A 25,287-nucleotide genomic window follows, 5' to 3' on the forward strand; every position below is an offset into this window, starting at 1 on the left:
ATGTGATCAAGCTCTCTATGTACAAGAATCTAGGATATGATGAGCTGAGTTAAATAGTGAATTTCTGAAGTAGAGTTAAATATGAAGCAAAAGTTTAAGCTTCTGCTGATTTGAATATGTCATTTATGCTTGATTTTCACTGTCATGGAAAACTGCTATGTGGTGATTTGTGAATTACAAGTCCTATTTAGGAAGAGATCCAGAATGTCATTTTTGTAGTCTAACGGAATTATCAGATAGACTTTTCATTTAGACATTGGAAACCTAACCCATGTTGACTAACATAACTCTCTAATAGTCATTTTGGTTGTAAATAGTCTTTATTATTGTACTTTGATTTGTATACCGTAGCCTTCAATAAACTTTTGGACCAGCAAATCCTTCTTTTGATGTTCAGTATAGCAGCAAATGAATACACTTAAGGCCACTAAACAAATTCAAAAGACATTAGAAAATTAATAAAAAATAAAAACTTAAACCCTAAAACTAATTCTAAACTTGGACCCACCTCCATGAACAGAGGATCTAAACATTCATGTTAGACCTTCATGGTCAGGGGAATCGTGTCTTGATCCCCTTCTCAAGTCGGATCCTCCTAAGTGTTAAATTTTGTAACTACGGTCAGTCTTCATAATTATTATTTTTTCTTATGTATCTATAAAGCATGTTCTTCATGCTTTGGTGAAAAGAAAATTATGATAAAGCATATTCTTCATGCTCCTTTCAAAATAAGAAATTTGGAAATTTAAAATTGAATTTTTTGTGGCTTCAAATGAGCAAAGTCAGCCTCCTCCTAGTCAAGTCGGCCTTTCCAAATGTTCAGGTTGGCTCCAGCAAAGTCACACCCATTCGACCACCAAAAATTATATAAATAGAAGTGATTCGACCTGCTCTAAGGGCATTTGCTTTATCTAACAAGATATGATCTCTTCTGCGGTAAAAACAAGGACGAAAGGGCAGCTCTCTATCACTCATACAGGGCTGAACTTTTTCTGAGATTCTTGCATACTAAATCTCTGTGGAACAGCAAATTTCTGAAGCAAGAACGAGCTTATGTTCTGAGGCATATTCTTATGTTTGGGCATGTAAAGAAGGCAAGAAAGAAGCAGATTTTCTGAGGTACAATGGACTTGTAGTGATGAGCATATGAATAAGAAATGACAGAACCGAATGTGAAAATTCAGCTAACCCCAAATCCTATTGCAGCAACTGATGTTATTTCTTCTATTCATTAATTTAATTAAAAAAAGTTATTCGTTGTGTGCTACGGCAAATATCATAACAAATAAACTACAAACTTCGCAAAACAAATAATGCGGAAGAAATAAAAACGTTGGATGAAATAGATGCATACACACAAAATACACCATTATTTTCAGACTACGTCTCCGGAAAAACCCAACTCGAGAAAACCGGTGCAGCAGCTGAGCGTTTTAATATTATGCAGTAGTCAAAATCTAAGTACGAACTATGGATGCTTAAACTAGCAATCCAAACAGAGAAATCAATGACAATAATAACTAGTGAGAAAAATTTCTCCCACACTGACCTCAGCTCGAATTGAGCTGCTCCTTGCTCCCTCTGCACAGTGACTATGTCAGCCTACGCAGTTACTGCGTCCCACAAGCTCAGAACTGCGTCTCCTCTCAGTGTCTCGTCAGCTGCTGTCTGGGAAACTTATACTCTTTGCCTCCAGACCCTCTACCTAGCTTCTGGCTCAGAATTTCTCCTTCTCCCCAACAAAATAGAAATCTCCCCAAGAGGGTTCTGCACTGCCTCTCTACAATGTACTCGCCGGAACTGGAAAAGCTTCCTCCGACCTCACTATTTATGCCCCTCTCTCCCTACTTCGATCTCACTGAATCACCTCCAGCAACTGAATGTTGCTACTCTGGAGATCGATTTCCCAGCAAAATCAAATGCTCAACTGATTTGGTGTATATTCTCCAAGCCCCATCAACTTCTTATAATCCTTCGTTGAGACTTCAACGGCCACGATTAAATATTAATCGATGGTTAGGATTAACTAGAAATAGATCCATGTACTTTTCTAGAACATTATCACCATGACTTAATTAATTCTGATTAATTAGTCATATTCCCTAAGTTTAGACTTAGGAAATATTTTTAAAATGACTAATAATCGAATTAAGTCGTGTCTAAGTGGAATTTCCAGAAACAATTTCTAGGTTTTGGAGATCTCATGTATTCTAGCCTCTCCACAAAATTTTGTGTCTAGAACACATCCGATGCTATAAAAACTAACACCGAACATGTTTCTTGGGCCTGTTGACTTGACTAGGAGGATGGACCAGGTTTGAAGTTTTGAACAGTTATTTCCTTAGATGTATCTCTGTTGAATTGAAGATTTCACTATTGAAAAGGTTGTTGGGATTTTCCCCCATGTGGGCTTTCCCAGGGTAAATGATTGTGTTATTGTATGGTTGTTTCTTTATTACTCTACTAGCAATTTGTGTTTACTGTTGAGATCCTTTGTGCAATTTCTTTATGATGGATAATAAATGCAAGAAAAAGATGAACCGAAGATAAAAACATAAGTAATTGTTTGTTTAGAGGATCCTTTCAAATTTAAACACTAAGGATGTAGAAGATGAATAATCTTCAAATTATTCTTAAATATGATTAGATTGTAGAGTCTAGTAGTAATTAGTTAAAACATAAAACTTAATAAATACCATGCTTAGTTTTGAACTCTAGATGCCATTTAGGGCCTCTTTGTTTATATATTTTTGTTCAAAACCCAGATATGGATTACACTTTGTGCTAATTTGTTATATGCACCTTTGCTAAGTATATGAGAAATCTTTGCATATTTGTGTTTAAAGGTTTGGATTCGCATTGCTGTACATTAATATATTTTTTAATCAAAATTTAAATATTCTATGTATTTTTTGGTCAACCAGCTTTTGTTTCTAGCTATTTACCAGTTCCACTCTAGTTCCAAATTCTAGGGTTGACCAGCTACAAAATTGGTCCAATCAGATAACACTGACCATAACCCACATGGCCTTGTAAAACTCAGAAGGAATCCCATCCGAACTCGGGGCCTATTCTCAGTGATGAGTGTAGCAATATGGTGTTGGGCCTACTTGCCATGGTTGAAACCGAGTAGTGAAGAATGCAGCGGCAAGAGTTTCTTGCTCCTCCCTCTCTACCTCCTCATATTATCTTACAAGCATCTAGTGGATATTTCTTGCATTCTTCTTTTCTTTTTCTTTCCTTGCTGTATTACTAACATCATATATTTATTTTGTTCCATGCTTTCAAAGTAGCCTAACACATTCCTACAACTTAGTATCATTGACTGTACTTCCAAGAGGCAGAGACCTATCTTTTTGATCATTTATAACATTACCTTATCCTATAATATGATTATGATATCTTTTTACTTTACTATCATAATGAGATGAAAAAAATGGATGGTAATTGTAGGAGGAAAAGGGAAGCAAAAGGGTGCAGCTAGAGACATATTCCCTTCATCAATAAAATAATTTGCAAAATACTTTTTCCAAGCTCTAAACATGGCAACACAAGACAATCCATACAAAATATAGTTCATAGACACTATGCTAATGAAGACCTTTTTCAAAATTGACGGTTTAAAAGGATGGTTTTCTTTGTCAAAACAGCTGGAGAAGTGCTGCAAGGAAAGGAGACATATATTGTTATGTAGCAATAAACATGTTAAACATATCTAGATATAGTTCCATAAACATATTAGATGAGAAAGTGAACAATATTAGTTACTCTAAAATTTGAATAATTACTTGAACATCAATTTGTCCAAAATGAATCAGAATAGCACCCCAAATAATATCACCTAGCAAAATTAAATATATATAGCATTCAATATTCTTTGCAAAGGTAGAACTTAGAAATCATCACATAAACTACAACTTAGAAAGCATCCTATGTGACTTGATTTAGCTGACGTAAATATGTTTGTTCTCTTTTTCTTTTCCACCAGTGTAAAAATGATAGGAGTAGGATGTGAGGAAAGTAAGTAGAGGGCAATTTACAAAATATTAAAACAAAGATGCACAATGAAAGACTAGCACTATTTTCTCCAGTACTCTGCAGACTAGTATTAAATTGGCCTTAGGAAATGCTTCTTCTACTTGTTTAGATAATTGAACTCAAATTATCTAACAGATGGTGCAGATATATGGGTTTCTGATGAAAATTCACAAAACATGTCCTTGGAACTGCAACAAGGAAGATGCCTTTTCACATTTGACATTGAGAATGATGAGAAAGTGCCAAATGGATAGTTTGTAATGACCCATCTCGATTCACAAGTAGCAGAGCAATATTAGCATGTATACGAGGCATGCATATGATAGCTACATATGCATGCATCGCATATATCGCACTAGTATACATATTAGCTGATATTGGAAAATGTCTAAGTATAGAGTAATGAATTAATTATTGAAGTACTAAGTAAATACCTAACTCACTAGAACATAATGAATATGTAGAGTGGGGCACTAAATATACCATCCCTATAATATGAAACCAATTAAGGTACTATTCAAAAATATATATATTAATAAATACAAAAAACTTTACAAGGTAAAAGTGAAATTAAAATAAATAACATTTTTTATATATTAACTAAAAGAATTATACATGTTATTTTACAGAAAAAATATAACATAAAACTATATCAAGAAAAGGAACTAAATAATATAATTAAAAGGGCATATGACATAAACATTGAATAAAGTTCTTAAATAAAATATAAAGACTAAAATAGTCGACAAAACTTATTTCTTAAAAGTAAAAGAAAAAAATCAAATCCATTCAATTTAACCAAACAATATTATTTATAATGAAAAGTGACCGCCTCTAAAGATCATGGAGGTTCCATGTAACAGGATAAGTACAAGGAAAACAGATGGACAACGAAAGGGAGACGGTGGAAGGAAGGGAAGACGGTGAGGTTTTGGAGATATAAGGAGAAGCGAGGGAGTGCAGAAGGGAGAGCTTTTTTTTTGGGAGAAATGGAGGGGGAACAATAAAGGAAATTGGGAGTTGAAGACTAAGTTGTTGAGCTGAGATATTGGAATTGAGAATCGGACATCTGAGCAATTGTTCTTGAAACCTTTGGGCACGGGGGTCAAAGTCCTTCAATTACGAAGTATTTTGAAGCTGGGTACCAAGGATTGTACCCAGTTTGGCTGGGAGGTTTCGATCATTTGGTAACTAGAGCAAAAAGAAGCGGGGACAACCCAGAATCTGGGATCGACATCAAACTCAGAAGAAAACAGGTATTTACATTGAATTGATAAGTTTTGTTCTTAAATTTCATTGTATGCAATGTTCGAAGTAAATTCTAAGTTTCTGAATTTAGAACCCTTACAATAAAATTTTAGATTTAGGGCTTCACAGTAATTCTCAATATGAATTTGTTAAACTTTGTTAAATTCATTAAATTTAGGGCATTTTAGAGCTCTACATAGTTGTTCAGCAATGAAATTAGTGGTGTGTCAGGCCACCCACCTTGGTTCAAATCACCTAGAGGCACTAATAAGTGGTCGGGGCCAAGAGCAAGTCCTAGAAAATTTTGACAGAAGAGTACCCTGCTGTCACTACAGCTTAGCTGAATGAAATTGTTTGTGACTAATGGTTTGCACTTCCAGGGCCATATCATCCATGAAAATGTACCACATGGTACCTGATGTTTTCAGGCCAATTGTAATGCTTCTAAAGTTTAAACTTGAAAGGAAGCACTTCAAACAAAAGGAATGGTGAGAAAGCTCAGAAGCATGAAAATTTATCAATATGGCTTCCAAAATTCAATCACATATGCTCTATGTGAGGAATGACAGACAAAAGAAAGAAATGTGTTGATGTCCTTAACTAACCAAAAAATGTCAATGCATCTGGAAGTTGAACATGTATAAGCAAGGGAATACATAAGGCATCTCAAATCTGATCTAATCCTACAGCTTAAATAAAAGTACTTTCTCAAAGAATTAAACAACCAATGCCTGTTTGGGATATGATAAAATTGGACCAGAGGCAATAGCATTGACACAATTACCTTGTTTGGAACTAAGCCTGCAGACTTCATACCATCTATTAATTTCTCAGCCTTTTCATGCTTTCCTTTTGCTGCATATGCATTTAGGAGTGAGCTATAGTGAAATTCATTGGCAGGAAGACCTTCGTTCTTCATCTGCTGAAAATAAGTCTCAGCTTCTTCATCAAGATTATGTGAAGCACAGAGAGCTAAAAGAGATCCATACATGACTGAATCAAACTTCAAACCCATCCCTTTGAAATCCTCTATCAACTTGCAAGCTTTGGAATACCCATGTCGAGCTTTAACACAGCCTGCAAGTAACTAATACTCCCATATGGATATAGATTACAAAACAAATGTCAGAAAATTTTCACCCAGCATGTCAAAACATGTACTTGACACCAAACTCCAATTAAGAAATAAGAAAAATAATATCAATTTTAGATCTAAATTTTGTTACATATGTCTAACAGCATATATATTTCGTGCAGAACACGTTCAACTGACCGGAGCCCTCTAGAAGAACTTAAAATGATTTAGAACACTAGTTTAAGTTGAAAAAAAGACAAGTAAAATTCTCACTTGTGAAAACATGTATTGCTTTTAAAAAGGTTATCACAGAAAGCCAGCCATGGATACTCATACAGTGAAGAATAATTCCAATTTACAAAAGTATACTTCCATCCTAATTGTAAATCAACCAAGAGCCCCTGAAACCATTTTGATTTAACCCAAACAAAGCCCTTTCATATTCCACAAATATCAAAGCAAATAATTGCAAACTTCAACATGAAGAAAAGTAGATGAGTATACCGTACTGTATGTAACAATATCTGGATTTAGGCCCCCTTCCTTCATCTGCTCAAACAGCTTGAAAGCAGTTTCAACCCTTCCATTGGAAATAAGACATTTTAACATTGAATTACAGACAAAGACATTTGACTTGATATCTTCATCTTCCAAATTGTAGTACAACTCCAATGCAATTCTGGTTTGGCGTCCTTTGCCCATCAATGTGATAAAACTTGTATAAGAGGCAGCACTAACCTTTCCATGTTGCTTCATCCAATCAAAGAGCTGTAACATATGCAAAAACAAAGTCTATTTAGTCCACCATTTGTGAAAATTTCTAAATAGAAATCCTACTGCAGTGATTAATATTATTTCATCTACTTATTATCTCAGAAATAAGTTATTCATAGTGTTCTTACGGCAAATATCGAAATATATTCTACTGCAGCCTTCACAATTAAAACATTACAAAAGTAAATGTAAGAAAAAAAATACTGGCACAAATACAATCACAATGACACAGTTATTTTTGGGCAATTGTCCCCAGAAAAACCCAATGTGGGAAAACCGGTGCAACAGATGAGGGTTTTATTATTCTTTAGCAAATTATCATGTACAAATTACAACAAGCAAAACAGGAATGAGAAATTTTACAGATGCTCCCTAACAAATTTCTGACCCAGGTGAAGCACTTCTTCTTCCTAGGAATCCTTCTGCGTCCCTCTACATCAAACTTCTCACACTGGCCCAGTGTCAAGCTGCCCACGCAAGCTTTGCATCAATCTGCCTCTGTGCTGCCTCTTTTTGCGTCACCCTGTTCCTACTCTGCGTCTTGCTGCCTTCCACTCTCTGAAGATGTTGATGCCCTCTCTTCCTTTCTCACTTGCAACTCTCCCTCTGATTCGATTTTCTCTTGCCAAACTTCGACCAGTGAGAAAATCAATCTTACTCAGGTAACTGAGTATCTGCCTATGGTGTGTTCTCCAAGTGCCCAGCAAGCCTCCTGTTATAATCTTTTGTTGGTCAATCAACAGCCCAAATTAGATTCTAATCAACGGTTAGGATCATTTGACTTGATCTCTGCCTTCTTCTAGAAGTTTCACCCACAGTTTAGATTAATACCCATTAATTATTTTAATTTCCTAAGTTTAGACTTAGGGTCCCATTAAAAATAATTAATTATTTTAATAAAACTGTCTCCAAGTGGAATTTCCCAAAACGATTTCTGGGTATTGGAGAATGCATGTGTCTAAGCCTTCCTGCAAATTTTGAGGCCTAGAGCACATCCGATGCTACCCCAAATCAACACTCCCTCTTAGCGAGGAATGTGCTCTAGCAATATATTGTTGTTGCATACTGCTCTGACTCTGAAGCATCGTCCTTTGCACTGTTGATGTCTGACATGTTGTCCACCAACTACTGCGTTGTTGTTGTAACTATATTGTTGTTGTAACTGTACTGTCGCTGACACTACCACTGCCAACATTGCATCCGTACTACAGCTCCTTCTGAATTTTTGCATGTGTTGCTGCTAGCACTGCCACTGTCAACTGTCCATGCACTGCAAACTATTGCTGCTACTGAAACGGATTTTCTACCATACCCATCTACTCTCTAAACTGAGTGAACTTGGCTCTTCTGAGAGCCTTTGTGAGTATATCGGTTACCTGCTCTCCTGTGGGGACATACTATCGTTGTACTGCCCCACGCTGAACACAGTCTTTGATAAAGTGACAATGGATATCTATGTGTTTCGACCGATCATGAAATACTAGATTCTCAGAGAGTTTGATATAACTCTAATTATCATAGTAAACCTTGGTCGCTTCCATCCTTTTTCTGAACAAGCTCACAAGCAATTTTCTATGTCATATAGCTTCGCACATAGCTGTGTTAGCTGCCATATATTCTGCTTTTGCTAAGCTCAGAGCTACCGATTTCTGCTTCTTGCTGCACCAAGATATCATCCCTGATCCAACACTGAAGCAATAATCCAAGGTACTTTTTCGGTCTACTGAATTACCTACCCAATATGCATCTGTGAACCCATTCAAACTAACATCCTCCCCTTGGGAGTATTTCAACCCATATTCGACTGTTCTGCATACATACCTAAGAATGTGTCTAGTTGCTGCCTAATGCACCCTTTTTGGTTCCAACATGAATTGACTAAGAGTGTTGACAGCAAAGAAAACGTCTGGCCTAGTGTTGACCAGATACATGAGCGACCCAATGAGTTGCTTGTACAAGGTGGGATCTACTTCCTTGTCTCTTGATGCATCTATTTTCTTCCAATTGCTGATCATGGGAGTAGCCAAGGATCGACAATCCTGCATTATGAATCTCTTCAGAATTTCTGTAGCATATCTTCCTTGTCCAAGGAAGATCTCCCCATTCTTCTGCCAAACTTCCAACCCCAGAAAATAATGCATCCACCCCATGTCCTTCATGTTGAATTCAGCTTCAAGATTCTTCTTGCAATCCTAGATGAGCCTGGATGACCTAGTTAGGAACAAGTCATCTACATATAATACCAAAATAAGTGGTTCATTCTCTACCATCAAATAGTAGAGATTGGGATCAACATCACTCTTGACAAATCCCAACTACTATAAGTAACTATCAATCTGACCATACCATGCTCTGGATGCCTACTTGAGCCCGTACAAGGCTTTCTTTAATCTGCAAACATGAGTTTTCTTCTCATGAGTTTCAAAGCCTTCCGATTGTTCTATATACACCTCCTCTTCTATCACCCCGTTCAAGAATGTTGTCTTGACATCCATCTGGTGAATCTCCCATCCCATTTGAGCTGCTAGGGATACAACAGATCTGATAGAGGTGTATCAAGCAACTGGGGCAAAGGTCTCTTCATAGTCTATTTCTTCTTTCTGAGCATACCCTTTGCCACGAACCTTGCCTTGTACTTCTCTATACTTCCATTTGCAGCGTAATTGATCTTGTAGATCCAATATGATCCTACAACTAATCTATCATCTGGTCTAGGTACTACTTCCCAGACATCATTCGTCATGATGGAGTTGTATTCTTCCACCATGGCATCCACCCATACTTGGTGTTGAACAGCATCCTAAATGCTAGAGGGTTCTTCAACCTTAGCTACCAATGCCTGGTATCTGTCAGGTTGTCTACACTACCTTTTCTCAGTTCTAGGAGCTCCAACAAACGCCTCTGCGTCCCTCAACATTTGTTGTACTTCTCTGTTGGTTATACCACTGGTGGTGGGAGGTTCAACCAACTCCTCCTCCTGATCTTGTTGTTCCATTTGCTGAGAACTATCTACATTTCCTCCTGCTTAGGAGATAATGGTATTGGTCACTGTACTCGATCAAGGTGTCTGTCCTCCTGCCTGTCCTCCTTGTTGCACTTGGACTAATGGAACATCTCCAGACTGATCTTCTGCAGGCATCTCACGAGATTTCCTGAAAGCTCTGTCCTCCATGAACTTTGCATCTCGTCTCACTACAATCTGCCTACTGCTAGGAATGTAGATTATGTATGCCTTTGAGGTCTCGTTGTATCCTACGAGATACCCCCTTTCTGCAGTCTGATCCAGTTTACTGCACTTCTCGTCTAGAATGTGACAATAATCCACGCTTCTGAATATCCTGAGATGATTGACTTCGGCTTTTTCCTTGTGAAAACTCCTTCAGGCGTTTTCTTCCCCAATGCTCTATGAGTAGTCCTATTCTGGATATACATTGCACTGTTGCGAAAATCGCGATAAAATCGGAAAATCGTGATTTTTTGAGTTTGGCGATATTATCGCCAGATTTTTACACTAATTTTTTTCACAAAAAATTACGAAAAAATAACGATAACTTGAAAAAATCACGATTTTTTGGGAAAAATCTTGGAAAACCAAGAAAAAAAAAACAAAAAAAAAAACCTTTTTTCTCGATTTTTTGATGAGGAGGAGCAACAGGAGGAAGAGGTGACACAACCTACCCAAGCTACCCCCTGTCACCAGTAGAGGATGTGGTCTACCTCCTGTAGCTCCTAGTTCTTCAGCTTCTAGAGCACAGCAGAGTCCACTGCCAACTCCACCGGCATCTACATCTAGAGGGGCAGAGGAAATCAGTAGTATTAGACTTTAGTTATTTGGTTCATTTCATTGTATATGACATTATGACTCATGATATGAGATACATTATTATATTTTTTGTTGATATTTTGAGGCTGAGTTGGGACTCGAGTGTCAGAAGTTACTATTCAGGACATGATTCACTGTTATGTGTGATGTAGCACTAGAAATGATATTACACATCTTATATATTACTTCTTTTATCATATTTATGTGTCAATGTATTTATTTTATGTTGTAGATGCTTTAGATATTAAAAAAATTGAAAAAAAAAATGAATATTTTTGTATTTTACGATTTTTTCCCGATTTTACTGATTTTTTCCCGATTTTTACGATTTTTTCCAATTTTTTCCCCTCGTCGATAATATCCTGATAGCGATTACTGCAACATTGATACACTGTTGTGTTGCAAGCTTCTACCCATAGACACCTAGGTAGATCCTAATCATATAACATAGCTTTGGTTGCCCCAACAATAGTTCTGTTTTTCCGTTCTGCTACTCCATTCTGATCCGGATTATATGGAGTTGTCCACTCCCTTTTGATGCCCTCCTTTGTGCAGAAATTTGTGAAGTCTTTGTCTATATATTCTCCACCATTATCTGAACGCAATACCTTTAACAAGAGCTTTAAACTCTCGGAAACAATCAAAGACCTCATCCTTGGTCTTTAAGAAATAGATCCAGGTTTTTCTGGAGTGATCATCGATAAAGGTGACGAAGTATTCACCACCACTAAGAGCTTGTCGACATAGGACCACAGATATCTGAGTGTATTAATCCTAATACACATTTTGCTCTATTGTTACTTCTGGAAAAAACTGCTTTAGTGTACTTCCCTAGCACACATCCTCTACATAAGTCATCATGTTCACTACTACGGATTGGTACTCTTGTAACAGTCTCTTTGAGCATCCTCAATGCTCCATGGTGTAAATGTCCCATTCGCCTGTGCCATAATTCATTTCGCTCCTTCCCACCATTATAGTTGTTGCCTATCAGTGTCATCGGTGATTCCAGTTGCAATCTATACAACTTGTTGCTTCTAATCCCAATTTGTCTTTTCTTCTTCTAGCTTGGATGCATGACGTATACTTTCTTTCCCATGAAGTATACATCATATGTTATGTTTCCCATAGTAATTTGCAGTGTTCCACGGGGACTCGCCCCCCCCTAGGGGTCTAGTTTCCTCGCTCCCCCGCACTCCAGGGACTTGGGGACGAGTAGGGGACGTTTCCCCACGCTCCCAAAATGGAGGAAACTCGGGGGGACGTGCCAGGGAAACGTTTCCCTTCCCTGAGGGGACGTTTCCCCACGCTCCCAAAAAATGGCCTTGCTTATAGTTTATGATTTAATAGACCTAAAGTAGTACAAAGCTACTCATGTTCTGTATGGGGATAACGTCTTGTGCTGTCTTTTGGTTTCAACAAGCGTTATTTTAGAGGGTCAGTATCATGGAAATTTGCTGGACCATATAGCACGTACATGAATTTTCCCTTTTAAAACTTCTCCTTTTTTTCTCAAGTGATGGCTGGATTACAGTGGGGAGATAACTGGAGTAACAGGCAAAGAATATGAGACATTCAGTTTGTGTTTTTAATTTGCATGACAATTGACATACAAACTATGGAAGCAGCACCTATGTCATGTGGGAAATAATTGGGTGGACTATAGACTAACATGCGTTTACTGCAAGCATGACAAAATACTATGGGCAACAAGAAGTCTCAGGAACTGTCGTTATATATGAATTTATACAGTTACAAAATTTACACAGAGCACAGTGGCTCAGCTTGAATTCTCAGGTCTGAAAATTATTTTCACCCCTGAAATACACTGCTAGTTTGAAGTTTGAACTGCATGGCATTGCTCTAATAAGGTAGACAAATTATCCATGCCATCGTCGGTCACCCAAGTTGGTTCGCAGATGGTCATCCTGCAGTCAATGTCATTTGATAGTAAACTGTCAGAAACTCTCTCATGTGATCTTCTCATCTCTCCTGGAACTAAAACTCTTCTTTCAGCATATGGTGTACTGTCTATATTATATATAATATAACAAACTTTCTAGCTGTTGGATCCAATACAGTTGGACAACACATTGTAGTTGCCCTTTCTACTGCCAATGCAGTGTTCCTGATCTGTTCATTTACCTTTTCACAGAATTCAGTGGCTACCTTATCAAGCTGAAGCTCTCCCTCTGTCTGACCAAAATGTAAATTAGAATTTGACCAAGCTAAATTAGAATTTTAAATTTATTATTTTATATGATATTATAAATTTGGATAATGTCAAATGATATTCATATCAATGATCATGCTTTGTAGCTTTTCAATTCAAACCAAATTGTCATAGTGGACTCAATTAATAAATTATATTTTATATTTATAAATTTTTAAGACCCTGACGCTCCCCCACGTTTCCTAAAAAATGGTAGGGAGCTTTTGCATAGGCCGCTCCCGCGCCCCCTCGCTCCCTCGCCCCCTCGTCCCGGAACATTGGTGGAACATTGGTAATTTGGAAGTCTATTTGTTCTTCTTGATACCTCTAGAAATGTTCTCGTACTCCAGTTATATGAGTTGAATCCCCGCTATCAATGTACCAAACATCTACTGACGCTAAATTTGCTAGGCATGCGAATTCTTCATCTAATCTGGTAGATAAATCTGAGACATTTTGAGTATCCATATTGTGCCAATTTCTGACGCTAACCTCTCCTAGCAACTGCTGCAGGAAAAAATTGTGTCCTACCCAGTGTTGCAGGAAACATTCCCCCCTGGATCTAAACCTCGAAACGTGATCCGTACGGATGCGTGGGGGAAGTGTCATCCGAAACGCGCTTCGAAAAAACTGAAACGTATTTCGCATTGATAAACACACTTCTTGGAAATTCCGGAAGAATGTGCCCGAAACACATTTCAGTTTTTCCAAAACGTGTTTTGTATGGCATTTTGGCCATATGAAGTGTCACGCTTCAGAGGACGAAGCATATGGATCGCGTACGATTCCATACATGCTTCCTCCATTTCCGTCGCACGGCGAAAAAACGTTGTTTTTTAAAATATATATATATATTTTTTTGTATTTTGACTTATTGGGGGTCCACCTTGGGTTAGGGTGAGGAATGAAGGGATTTAAGCCTCCATTCATCTCTCATTTTCTCACTTTGATTTTATGAGAGTTGGAGAAGAGAAGAGAGGAGAAGAGCGAAGAGTGAAGGAGGAGGAGCTAGGAGAAGGAGGAGGAACTTGGAGTAGGAGCTTGGAGGACTTCATCTACAAGAGCTAAAAAGTTAAGTGCAAACCCCAAACTCCCTTATTTTTTTTGACTTTTTTTGCATTTTTCTCCTCCCTCTCCTACTCTTTCCCATTGTTTCTACTTGCTCATTTACTTGCAGGTTGTCCAACACCTATATCCATATTCCAAGATGGTGTTCTTTTGGCTTCTATGTATCATTCCACTTTTGGTTTTAACGATGACAAGGGGAAGTAGGAATAGAAGGGAAGAAGCACAAGAGGATAGTGGTCCCAATATGAGTGACCCAATGTATGATGAGGAGGAAGGGTTTGAAGAGGAAGGGGATGAAGTTGAACCTGAAGGGGAAACTGAAACACTAGAGGGGAAAGCTGCATTAACACCCTTGTGGAACTATGTGACCAAACATGAAGGGGAAAGGGTGGTGGAAGCTACAAATTTTTGTGCCCTCATGGTTGTCATGGAGGAAAACCATTTAGTGGTTCATATACCTGTGTGAGGAGGCACCTTTGTGGGGTAATGGACAGTGATGACAAAAAGGGTGTTGTGGGGATACAAATTTGCCCAAACATTTCATCTGAACAAAAAAGAAAATACATCCAAATAGAGGAGGCTACACAACAAAAAAGCAAGAAACAAAAAACTCATTCTGAATCAAGTGCAACCTCTAGATTTGGTAGCTCATCTCCTCATGGTACTTCTGAAAACTCTGGAAGTAAAAGAACAATAAGGGATTTCCTTAATGTCACTGGGAGGGATGATGTGGATGGAAAGATAGTCTGATTTCTTTGTGCTTGCGGTGTACCATTCAATGTGCTTCGCTCTCCCTATTGGCATGAAATGGTAAAGGCCATCAATGAAGCCCCAAAAAGATACAAGTCCCCCAACTATGAGAAAGCTAGAACAGTGTTATTAGAAAGAGAAAAAGCAAAGGTTCAAAGAGCTTTGACACGTTTTACAAATGAGTGGGTAGATTGTGGGGTATCCATTGTATCAGATGGGTGGACAAATATAAGAAACCAACATTTGATAAATGTTCTTGGTGTTTCTGCTAGTGGTGCAGTATTCATTACATGTCATGACTCCTCCTCCATCAGTGCATCTTCCCAAAACAGTGCAGATCTTCGATTGCAATCAATCAAAGATGTTGGTCCGAATAATGTGGTTCAAGTGATCACAGATAATGCAGCAAACAGTAAGGCAACAGGAAAAATTATTGAGCGTACTCATCCACACATCTTTTGGTCTGGGTGCCTAGTTCACACATTGAACCTTTTGATGCATGATATTGTGAAGCATAAAGAATGTGGGTGGATTAACGAGCTTTACAGGAGAGGGAAGCAACTCATTAAATTCATCACAGGGCATACAAGGGTAAACTACTTCTATGGCACTTACTCCAAGTTGCAGTTGCTTAAACTTGCAAAGACAAGATTTGCCAGTTATTACCTCACCTTTAGGCGGCTAGTGAAGGTGAGACAAGCTTTAACTAATATGTTGTGTGCTGAAACATGGGATGAAATTAACACTGATAGAGATGGTGCTAATGCAGCCAAGGACACTATTCTTGACATGTACTTTTGGTCACAGGTCAAATATGTTTTGCAATTCACCAAACCAATTTATTACATGATCAAGTTTGGAGATTCAGATCGACCAATAATTAGGGAGGTGCTAAGTCACCTGACACGGGGATTCGGGATTCGTAGGATACGGGGATTCAAGTGTCGGATTCAGACACGTTGGCCCCCCAAAACAGGACACGTAGGATTTGTTATATATTATTTTATTAATATATATATATATATTAAAATATATATATATATATATATATATATATATATATATATATTAAAATATATATATATATACATATTAAAAATTAGATATTTCTTACACAAATTCTAATTAATGATACAAATTCATTGATTTCAAACATAGATCTTCATCTATAGCATGCATAGTACATACAAAATACAAATACATATCAGTGGTCAAATAAATCATGATTCATAAATGAAAGACAACTTACAACTACAAGATAGTAAGATAAAGACACTGACAGTTGTAGTTTTCTCATTAAGTCATCAAATCAAAATGTGTTACATAGGTAGTGCTGGTGCAATGCCAATGGCAAATAGAAATAGAAAATATAAAACAACTACAGGTATACAAGCCTCAAGGCAATAGGTAGCCCATGACTCATGAGTCATCAATCCTCAGAGTCATCATCAGAATCAGCATCAATGTCCTCATCATCATGGTCACCACTGCTCTCCTCTGCATCCTCCTCCTCCCCTGTATCCATAGTCGCCTCTGCATCTGCTAGTGTGGAGGATGACCCCTCTAAAATATCACCATCATCAAATCTAACAGGCTCTAGCACTGGATCATTGAGATCCATGTTGGCCAATGCCAACTCAACACTGTTGTCCAGACCCATATCATCAGGAAAGACATCCTTTTTTATGCGCGCGGGTTTCAATTTAGGGGATTCAAATCCCAGAATCAGGACACGTTGTGTCCTAATGGGATTCGTACGAGATTCGTACGAATCTCGTTAGGACATGACATGTCCCCTTCTGGGATTCAAATCCCCAACGAATCGTGTCCGATTTGCAGGATTCGGACACGTGACCCCTTTATAACGAATCCGGTTACTTAGGGGAGGTGTATGAGCAAATGGATAGCATGTTGGAGCAGATTAAAGTCATTGTTGAGCCTAGAGATATCACCTTGTACAATTATATTCGTGCAGAGGTGGAAAACTGATGGGAAATGCTAAATGTTCCATTGCATGCATTAGCATATGTTTTGACACCTAAATACTATCATCCATCATGGCTTTCAACACCAGCACCTGGGGGGAACCAGGAGAAAACCACATCAAGATCAAGAGGTTCACAAAAAATATATGATTGCATTAAGTAAATTATTCCCTAATGAGGAGGAGGTTGCCATGGTACGGAGACAGTTGAGCAACTATACGCTTAACACTGGTCCATTTGGGAGCATGCATGCAATTAGAGATCGAGAGACTTTTTCTTCTCTTGAGTGGTGGAACATGCATGGAGGGCCTACTCCACTTCTACAGACTTTGGCATTGTCGGTGCTATCACAAGTGGTAAACACTTCTTCTGCAAAGAGGTGTTGGAGCTCTTATTCTTTCATCCACAATGTTAAAAGGAACAGGTTGAGTTTAGACCGGGCAGAGAGCTTGGTTTATGTTCATTACAACTTGTGATTGTTGTCCCATTACTGTGAGGATGCAAAGACTAATAAAGACCTTAAGATTTGGGACAAGAATCCAGAGGAGCCCAATTTGGAGGATGGAGTGTTGCGATTAGAGCAATTAGAGGATGCTCTTATCCAGGTATGTCCATTGTGGTATGAATTTTCCTTATAAAGAATTTCTCTAATTCATGTTTTTAATTTTTTTTGTTAACTAGTGTTTTTTTTGTATGAATTTTTTAAGCGATTCTAGGATGATGATGATCGTGTTGAGATGCCACCCCCATCTGATCCCTTGGTTCCTAGGTTCCATGGTTCAACACCAATAGCAGGGGGTTCGTCTTCATCAGTTTCAATGCCACAACTTCCACAGGCAGCATCTTTTGCATTGCCACCGTGTGGAGGCCCGCCGCCACGTTCTCTTCGTGGTGGAAGGAGGAGAGATTAGTAGATATATTCACAATTTACTACTTTTGTCATAGATTAGTCATTAGACTTGTAGGCTTGTGAATTTGAAACTTTTTTGTCTGGGCGGTGACCAAGTGACATATTTTGTAAGCATTATTATTTGAATTTTGGACATGACAAATGTTGACAGTTGCTCACTTGCTAGATAAATCATAATATGCTCTATGTTTTATGTTTTATAATATGCTTAAATATTTTATGTTTTATAATATGCTTAAAAATTTGATGTATGTTTGTAATTGCTAGAATATAGATGGTTGATGTTCGAATAATTAATCATTGATGTACATACTAGTAACTACAATGGCATCATGGATGCCATATCTAACTTGATTTATGCAAAAATATGCATGTTTTCATGTCTTCTACAACTAATTTGTATTTTGGATGTTTGTTTCGAGTATAAATGCAAAAAAATATACATATATATAGCAGACACTTCGCTTCCTATATCTTTGGAAAATGACGCTTCCGCGTCCCCGCTTCCAAAAAACGTCCCCATTTCGTCCTCGCTTTGTGCAACGTTGGTCCCACTTGAGACAATCCTTCTTGTTTAATCTATTGCTGCATTGTTCCTTCTACCACTGACAAATTTCGAAAGACTTACCTCTTTGTCGACTCACTCAAAAAGAGTTTTCCCATGAAATCCAATCCTTTGGCTTTGAACTGGGCAAGCCGTTCGGAGATTCGAATTACTGCCCATGCAGGAATTTCGAATTCCCTTCTCCTTTCAACCCTGGGTCTTTCAGCTTCTTCCTTATGCTTGCCTTTAGCTCTAATACCATGTGAAAATTTCTAAATAGAAATCCTATTGCAGTGATTAATATTATTTCTTATACTTAATATCTCAAAAAATAAGTTATTCACAATGTTCTTACGGAAAATATCGAAATATATTCTACTGCAACCTTCACAATTAAAACATTACAGAAAGTAAATATAAGAAAAAAAAAACACTGACACAAATACAATCAAAATGACAGTTATTTTTGGACAATCGTCCCCAGAAAAACCCAATGTAGGAAAACCGGTGCAGCAAATGAGGGTTTTATTATTCTTCAGTGAATTCTCATGTACAAATTACAACCATCAAAACAGGAATGAGAAATTTTACAAGCGCTTCCTGACAAATTTCTGACCCAGGTGAAGCACTTCTTCTTCCCCGGAATCCTTCTGCGTCCCTCTACGTCAAACTTCTCACACTGGCCCAGAGTCAAGCTACCCACACAAGCTCTACGTCAATCTGCCTCTATGTTGCCTCTTTCTACGTCACCCTGTTCCTGCTCTGCGTCTTGCTGCCTTCCACTCTCTAAAGATGTTGATGCCCTCTCTTCCTTTCTCACCTGCAACTCTCCTTCTGATTCAATTTTCTCTTGCCAAACTTCGACCAGTGAAAAAATCGATCTTACTCGGGTAATTGAGTATCTGCCTCTGGTGTGTTCTCCAAGTGCCCATCAAGCCTCCTCTTAGAATCCTCTCGCAGATCAATCAACGACCCAAATTAGATTCTAATCAATGGTTAGGATCATTTGACTTGACCTCTACCTTCTTCTAGAAATTTCACCCACAGTTTAGATTAATACCCATTAATTATTTTAATTTCTTAAGTTTAAACTTAGGGCCTCATTAAAAATAATTAATTATTTTAATAAAATTGTCTCCGGGTGGAATTTCCCAAAACGATTTCTGGGTATTGGAGAATGCATGTATCTAAGCCTTCCTACAAATTTTGAGGCCTAGAGGACATCCGATGCTACCCCAAATCAACACTATTGGCATGGAAATTTAGCTCATAAAGAGTTTTTAGTCTCATATGAGCATCCTCAAACTCTTCCTCTCTTTATTCGTCCCTTGCATATGCAAATGTAAACTTGTCTAAATTTTCAACCATCAGAGTCCATATGAGACAAGACTAAGAATGTCACCACTAACATATTCAACCACTATTTGATTCAAAAAGTGGTTGCTCCGCTATTTAGAACTTGGATCACAGATATAAAGATACCCCTTCGCTGTGTTTTGTACTTAGCTATGTTATTGTTTCATTTCTTTCGTTTCTCGTGTAGCAGTAACTAACATTGATGTTATGAGTGAACATCTCCCATAGACTTGATAAGTCTCTTGCAAATAGGTATAGGTTTTCAATTTAGATCGTCCTCCAACTCTGGTGCAATTTTTATATCCTAGATTTCATAACAGGCTTGTCATATATATACATTTTTATTTTTCTTTATTTTTTTAATTTTTTTAATATATACGTTAAGGCATAAGTTCGCAAGCTTCCAAAACACCAAAGTTTGACATTAATCAATATGAATTCTCACAAATAAGTGTATAGATTTTAGTAATGTGGGCAATCTAGAAGTTTGATCAATCCAAAATTTGTAACAATGCATGAAAGTAAAGAAACACATTCACAATCTTCTCTGCAATTCCACAAATGTTATTAGAGCTACTTATTCTTCTCTTAGATTCATAATATTTTGCACAATATGCCAATCACCATAATGTTGCAATTGGTAGCTTCAGTCAAAATTTCATTAGCAAAATAATGAAGAAAATTCATATTTATATGTTTGACCAAGTCGACCCCACAGTGTGAAGCCACCTCATGACACACATATAAATAGAGAAACATTGGACATCATTTGGACACACATCACATCATCTCATTCAATCTGAAATTGCAGGAGTCTACTCACATGTGCAAAGGAGTCAAAGGAGCATTTTCTTCTCTGCAATGACCAGCTTCTTTCTCTCTATTTTGACTTGCTTTGACTTTTGTTGACTTAAGGTATTGAGTATCTGTTTAACCAAGATTTTGGATTGTCTTGGAGGCCAAGCATTCCAAGAGACTTTGACTTTGTTTGACTGCACTTATCATCTTTGTTCTAAGAATGTTGACTGATGTTGACCACAAGTCAACTCTTTCTCCTTCGACCGAGAATTGCAGGGATTGTTTGACCAAGATCTTGACTATTGAAAAAGGCCAAAAATTGCAAGGATATGTTGACCATCTTTAACTAAGATATTCACTCCTATTCTGGCTTGTTGACTTGGTTTGACCACAGGGTTTGATTGGCTCATTGACCGCAGGCTTTGACTGTGATTTGACCGAGTTTGACAGTGGAAGTTGCAGTACGAAATTTGGCCCTTTTACCAGACTATTGACTGGTAACAGATTGCTTATAATTCTCTCCCATTTGACTGGATTTGACTTGGTTGACTTCGAAAACTCAAAAGTTGACTTTGACTGTTTATGGATGTACAAATTGGATTATGTATCTCAGTTGAACTTTGATTGAATATCTAAGAAGAAGAAGAATTGATTTGGGTTTTCCCCCTTGTGGGGTTTCGCCTTAGTCTTTGACTAAAATTCTGTGTCTCATTGTGCTTGGCTATCTTCTATTGTGCATTATTGTTTATCATTTCTATCTGTAATTTCTTAACTATTATTGGGGTGAATGAAATTGAATGCTACATCGTTTAAGTAATTATAACAGCATAAAACTTGAGAAAAACTAACACATAACAACAGTGTCCTCTGTTGAGACCAGTGTTGCACAAAACCCCCCCCCCTCAGGATCTAAACCGGGAATTTAGCAAGATTGATGATTAGATTAGATTTTAAGTATGAGACTGGTGCCTTAATGGAGTCACAATTCTTGCTTATGGTAATTTGAAACCAAGGTATTTGAGACTCCCAAAGGCCTCCCACCTATTCGTGATCATGATCATGCTATTCATTTGATTCCAAGAAGTGTTCCTCCAAACATTAGACCTTACAGATATCCCTATGCCCAAAAGAGTGAATTGATCGTATAGTTGCAGAAATTCTAGAGGTCGGTATAATTCAACCTAGTCAAAGTTCTTTCTCTACTCCAGTAGTATTGGTGCACAAGAAGGATGGATCATGGCATATGAGTCCGGATTATAGGGAGCTCAACAAGCTCACTAATAAAGACAAAATTTCCCATTCTTGTGGTTGATGAGTAGTTGGATTTTACTTCACCAGATTGGATCTTCGTTTAGGAATCATCAAATCGAGAATGAAGATTGAAGACTTTCTGAAAACATCATTCAGAACTCATGAGGGTCATTATGAACTTTTGGTCATGCCTTTTGGCCTTACTAATGCACCTTCCACATTTCAATGATGAATGCCATTTTCAAACCCTTGATTAGAATTTGTGTTAGTATTTTTTGATGATATACTAATCTACAGCAAGTTTTGGTAGGATCATGTTCAACATGTTGACAGGGTGCTCAAACTATTGCAAAAGAAACAATTATATGCAAAAACCTCCAAAACAAAATTTGGAGTACATGAGGTGGAATATTTGGGTCATATTGTATCTCATGAGGGTGTTAAAGTAGACCCTAACAAAATTAAAGCCATTAAGGAATGGAAAATCCCCACAACCATAAAGCATCTTCGAGGATTTCTCAAGTTGACAAGGTATTATCACAAATTTGTTAAGAATTATGGGAGAATAGCAGCACCTCTAACAACATTACTAAAGAAAGATGCATTTTCTTGGACTCCAGAATCAACTAAGGCCTTTGAACATCTTAAAGAGACAATGTACCAAGCATTGGTCTTAGCTATGCCAGACTTCACAAAAACCTTTATTGTGGAATGTGATTCCTCAGAAAATGGAATTGATGCTATTTTAATGCAAGAAGGAAGACCCATTGCTTTTGAAAGTCGTCCAATCAAAGGAAAGTTTTTACACACACCTATTTATGAGAAGGAAATGTTGGCAATACTACATGCACTGTATTTACACACACCTATTTATGAGAAGGAAATGTTGGCAATACTACATGCACTAAAGCAATGGTGACTTTACCTAATGGGAAGACACTTCAAGGTAAAAACAGATCATGATAGTCTTAAATACTTTTTGGAACAAAGATTATCTTTAGAAGAGCAGCAAAAATAGGTCACAAAGATGTTGAATTATGACTTTGGAATCATCTACAAAAAGGAAGCAAAATGTTGTTGCAGATGCACTCTCAAAAAAAGATGAGGATGTGGAAGCATTGCTTTGTGCCATTTCATATCCATTCTGATTGGATAACCAAAGCAAGGGATGAATGGAAGAATGACGAAGAGGTATGGACACTCATTCAAAAGTTGCAGCAAGATCCCAATACATCTGATACATTTAGCTGGAAAAATGATTCATTATGGTACAAAGATCACTTATATCTTTATAAGAATTCCCAACTCAAGCAAAAGATTATTTTGGAATTGCACACCTACACCTTAGGAGGTCACTCAAGATTTTTAAAAACTTACCACAGGGTCAAGAAGGATTTTTTTGGGGATGGACTTAAATCTAATATTTGAAAGTTTGTGATAGAATGTTTCATTTGCCAACAAAATAAAGTTGAGACAATTAAAACCCCAAGTCTGTCACAACATTTAGCCATTCCAAGTCAGCGTTGGGAGGAGGTCCCAATGGATTTTATCACAAGTTTACCAAGTCTGAAGGAAAGAGTGTCATCATGGTGGTAGTTGATAGACTTACCAAGTATGCACACTTTTGTGCATTCTCTCATCCTTTTAAAGTCAATACAGTTGCTACTGCATTTATGGAAACAATTCAAAAGCTACATGGAAACCCAAAGATTATTGTAAGTGACAGAGATCCCATTTCCACTGGAAATTTTTGGACCGAATTATTTTCTTGTCTTGGTACTCAATTAGCTCATAACTCATCTTACTATCCTCAATCTGACAGGCAAACTGGCATAGTGAACAAATGTTTGCAAGGATATCTTTGTTGATTTGTATTTGATAAATAAACACAATGGGTCAAGTGGTTACCTCTAGTTGAATGGTGGTATAACACTTCCTTCCATACTGCAGCAAAAATGACCCCATTTATGGCACTTTATGGATATCATCCATCACATTATCCTTAAGAGAAAATTCTAAGGTTCAAGTAGTGGAAGATCACATCAAGCATCAATAACAAGTTCTCCAACTCTTAAAGGATAACCTCACTCTGGCGCAAAATCAAATGAAACAACAAGCAGATCAACATCGCAGTGAAAGAAGTTTTGATGTAGGCGACTAGGTATTTTTATGGCTACAACCATACAAACAAATGCCCCTCAAGCAAGCTAAGAAGGATAATAAATTATCACCCAAGTATTATGGTCCTTACAAGGTGTTGCAAAAGATTGGTACTATGGCATACAAATTGGAGTTGCCTGCATCTTCCCTAGTACACCCAATTTTCCATGTTTCATGCTTAAAGAAGGTTATCGACAACAAGATCTCAGTTCAAATAGTGTTGTCAGAACTTGATGAAGAAGGAAAAATCATATTTGAGCCTGAAGCAGTTATGGAAATAAGAACTCGACAGCTACAGAATCAATTAATTTCATAGTATCTCATTAAATGGAAAAACTTACCCATTGAAGATTCCACATGGGAGGATGAGAATTCTATACAGAAGCATCCAGAACTACTCAAGTGTTGAGGACAACATTTTTTTGAAAAAGAGGGGCATGTTAGGTCCCTATAATACTAGTGTATCCCCTTTATTGTTATTGTTAGTGTAACCCCCTATTGTTATTGTTGTGCCCATGTATCCCCAATATTGTTATTGTTGTGCCCCATAGAACCCACTATTGTTATTGTTGTTCCTTTACATTATTATTGTTATGTAGGCTCTGATTATATTGTGACCCCTTAGACTCCTATATATACCAAGGAGGTCTTATCATTTGTATCATCAAATAATTGTTAATTTATGAGATGTAAATGAGGTTTCCCCCTCAAAGAAGCTATTTCTCAAGTCGTTGATCTATCTTTTCTTCTATTTTGTGAGTTGGTTGCATAACACCAAGTCATATCTTATGTTATTATGGTTGTGAGTCATTGTATATTCATCAATTCTCTATTTTCTGAATTTTCTATATTACACGCATAAAAACAGTGACTTAATAAATTCAAAAGTCTAAAAAAAATAACCCTCATAGTATAGATTTTGGATTCTCGGCATAAATTTATTAGATCTGTTGTGACGAACTGTCTAGTGGAATATCCACGGCAATTTACAAATCAAAATCCCATGGTAATCAGAGAAACTCTGAAAAATTGGAATGCATCCAAAAGTCAAGTCATACTGGGTCAGGAAAATGTGACCAAAGGCCAGATCAAAAATGAGCTTTGATACCAATAAAATGGACAAAGTTCATTTACTAAAGAAATATCCAGCATAAGGACACACAACTGAAATCCATATAGGTATAATGAATGAAGGAATAAGATAGAACAAATGATATAACAGTTAAAATGACCTACATGACAATATATATATGCACATTGATGGGTCACGAGGTTGATGGGACATGTCTTTTTGT

General features: G+C 37.4%; 1 protein-coding gene across 4 annotated transcripts in view; it reads right to left on the reverse strand.

Annotated features, from left to right (window-relative positions):
• The window catches only part of LOC149232516 (pentatricopeptide repeat-containing protein At1g10910, chloroplastic-like), a 386,506-nt gene that overhangs the window by 254,964 nt on the left and 106,255 nt on the right, over positions 1-25,287 (reverse strand). For 3 of the 4 annotated variants that reach the window (XM_089379433.1, XM_089379431.1, XM_089379432.1), the window contains exons 3-4: positions 6,866-7,129; positions 6,071-6,373 (exon numbers count right to left, since the gene is read on the reverse strand). In XM_089379433.1, coding sequence (XP_089235559.1) covers positions 6,071-6,373; positions 6,866-7,129 — 567 coding nt within the window. The remainder of the gene's footprint in view (positions 1-6,070; positions 6,374-6,865; positions 7,130-25,287) is intronic. The other variant, XM_089379434.1, reaches the window with a different exon arrangement.

Source organism: Pinus tabuliformis, chromosome J (assembly GCF_031772625.1).
Source record: "Pinus tabuliformis cultivar Carrire ecotype Pingquan chromosome J, CPIR1, whole genome shotgun sequence".
NCBI lineage: Eukaryota > Viridiplantae > Streptophyta > Pinopsida > Pinales > Pinaceae > Pinus > Pinus tabuliformis.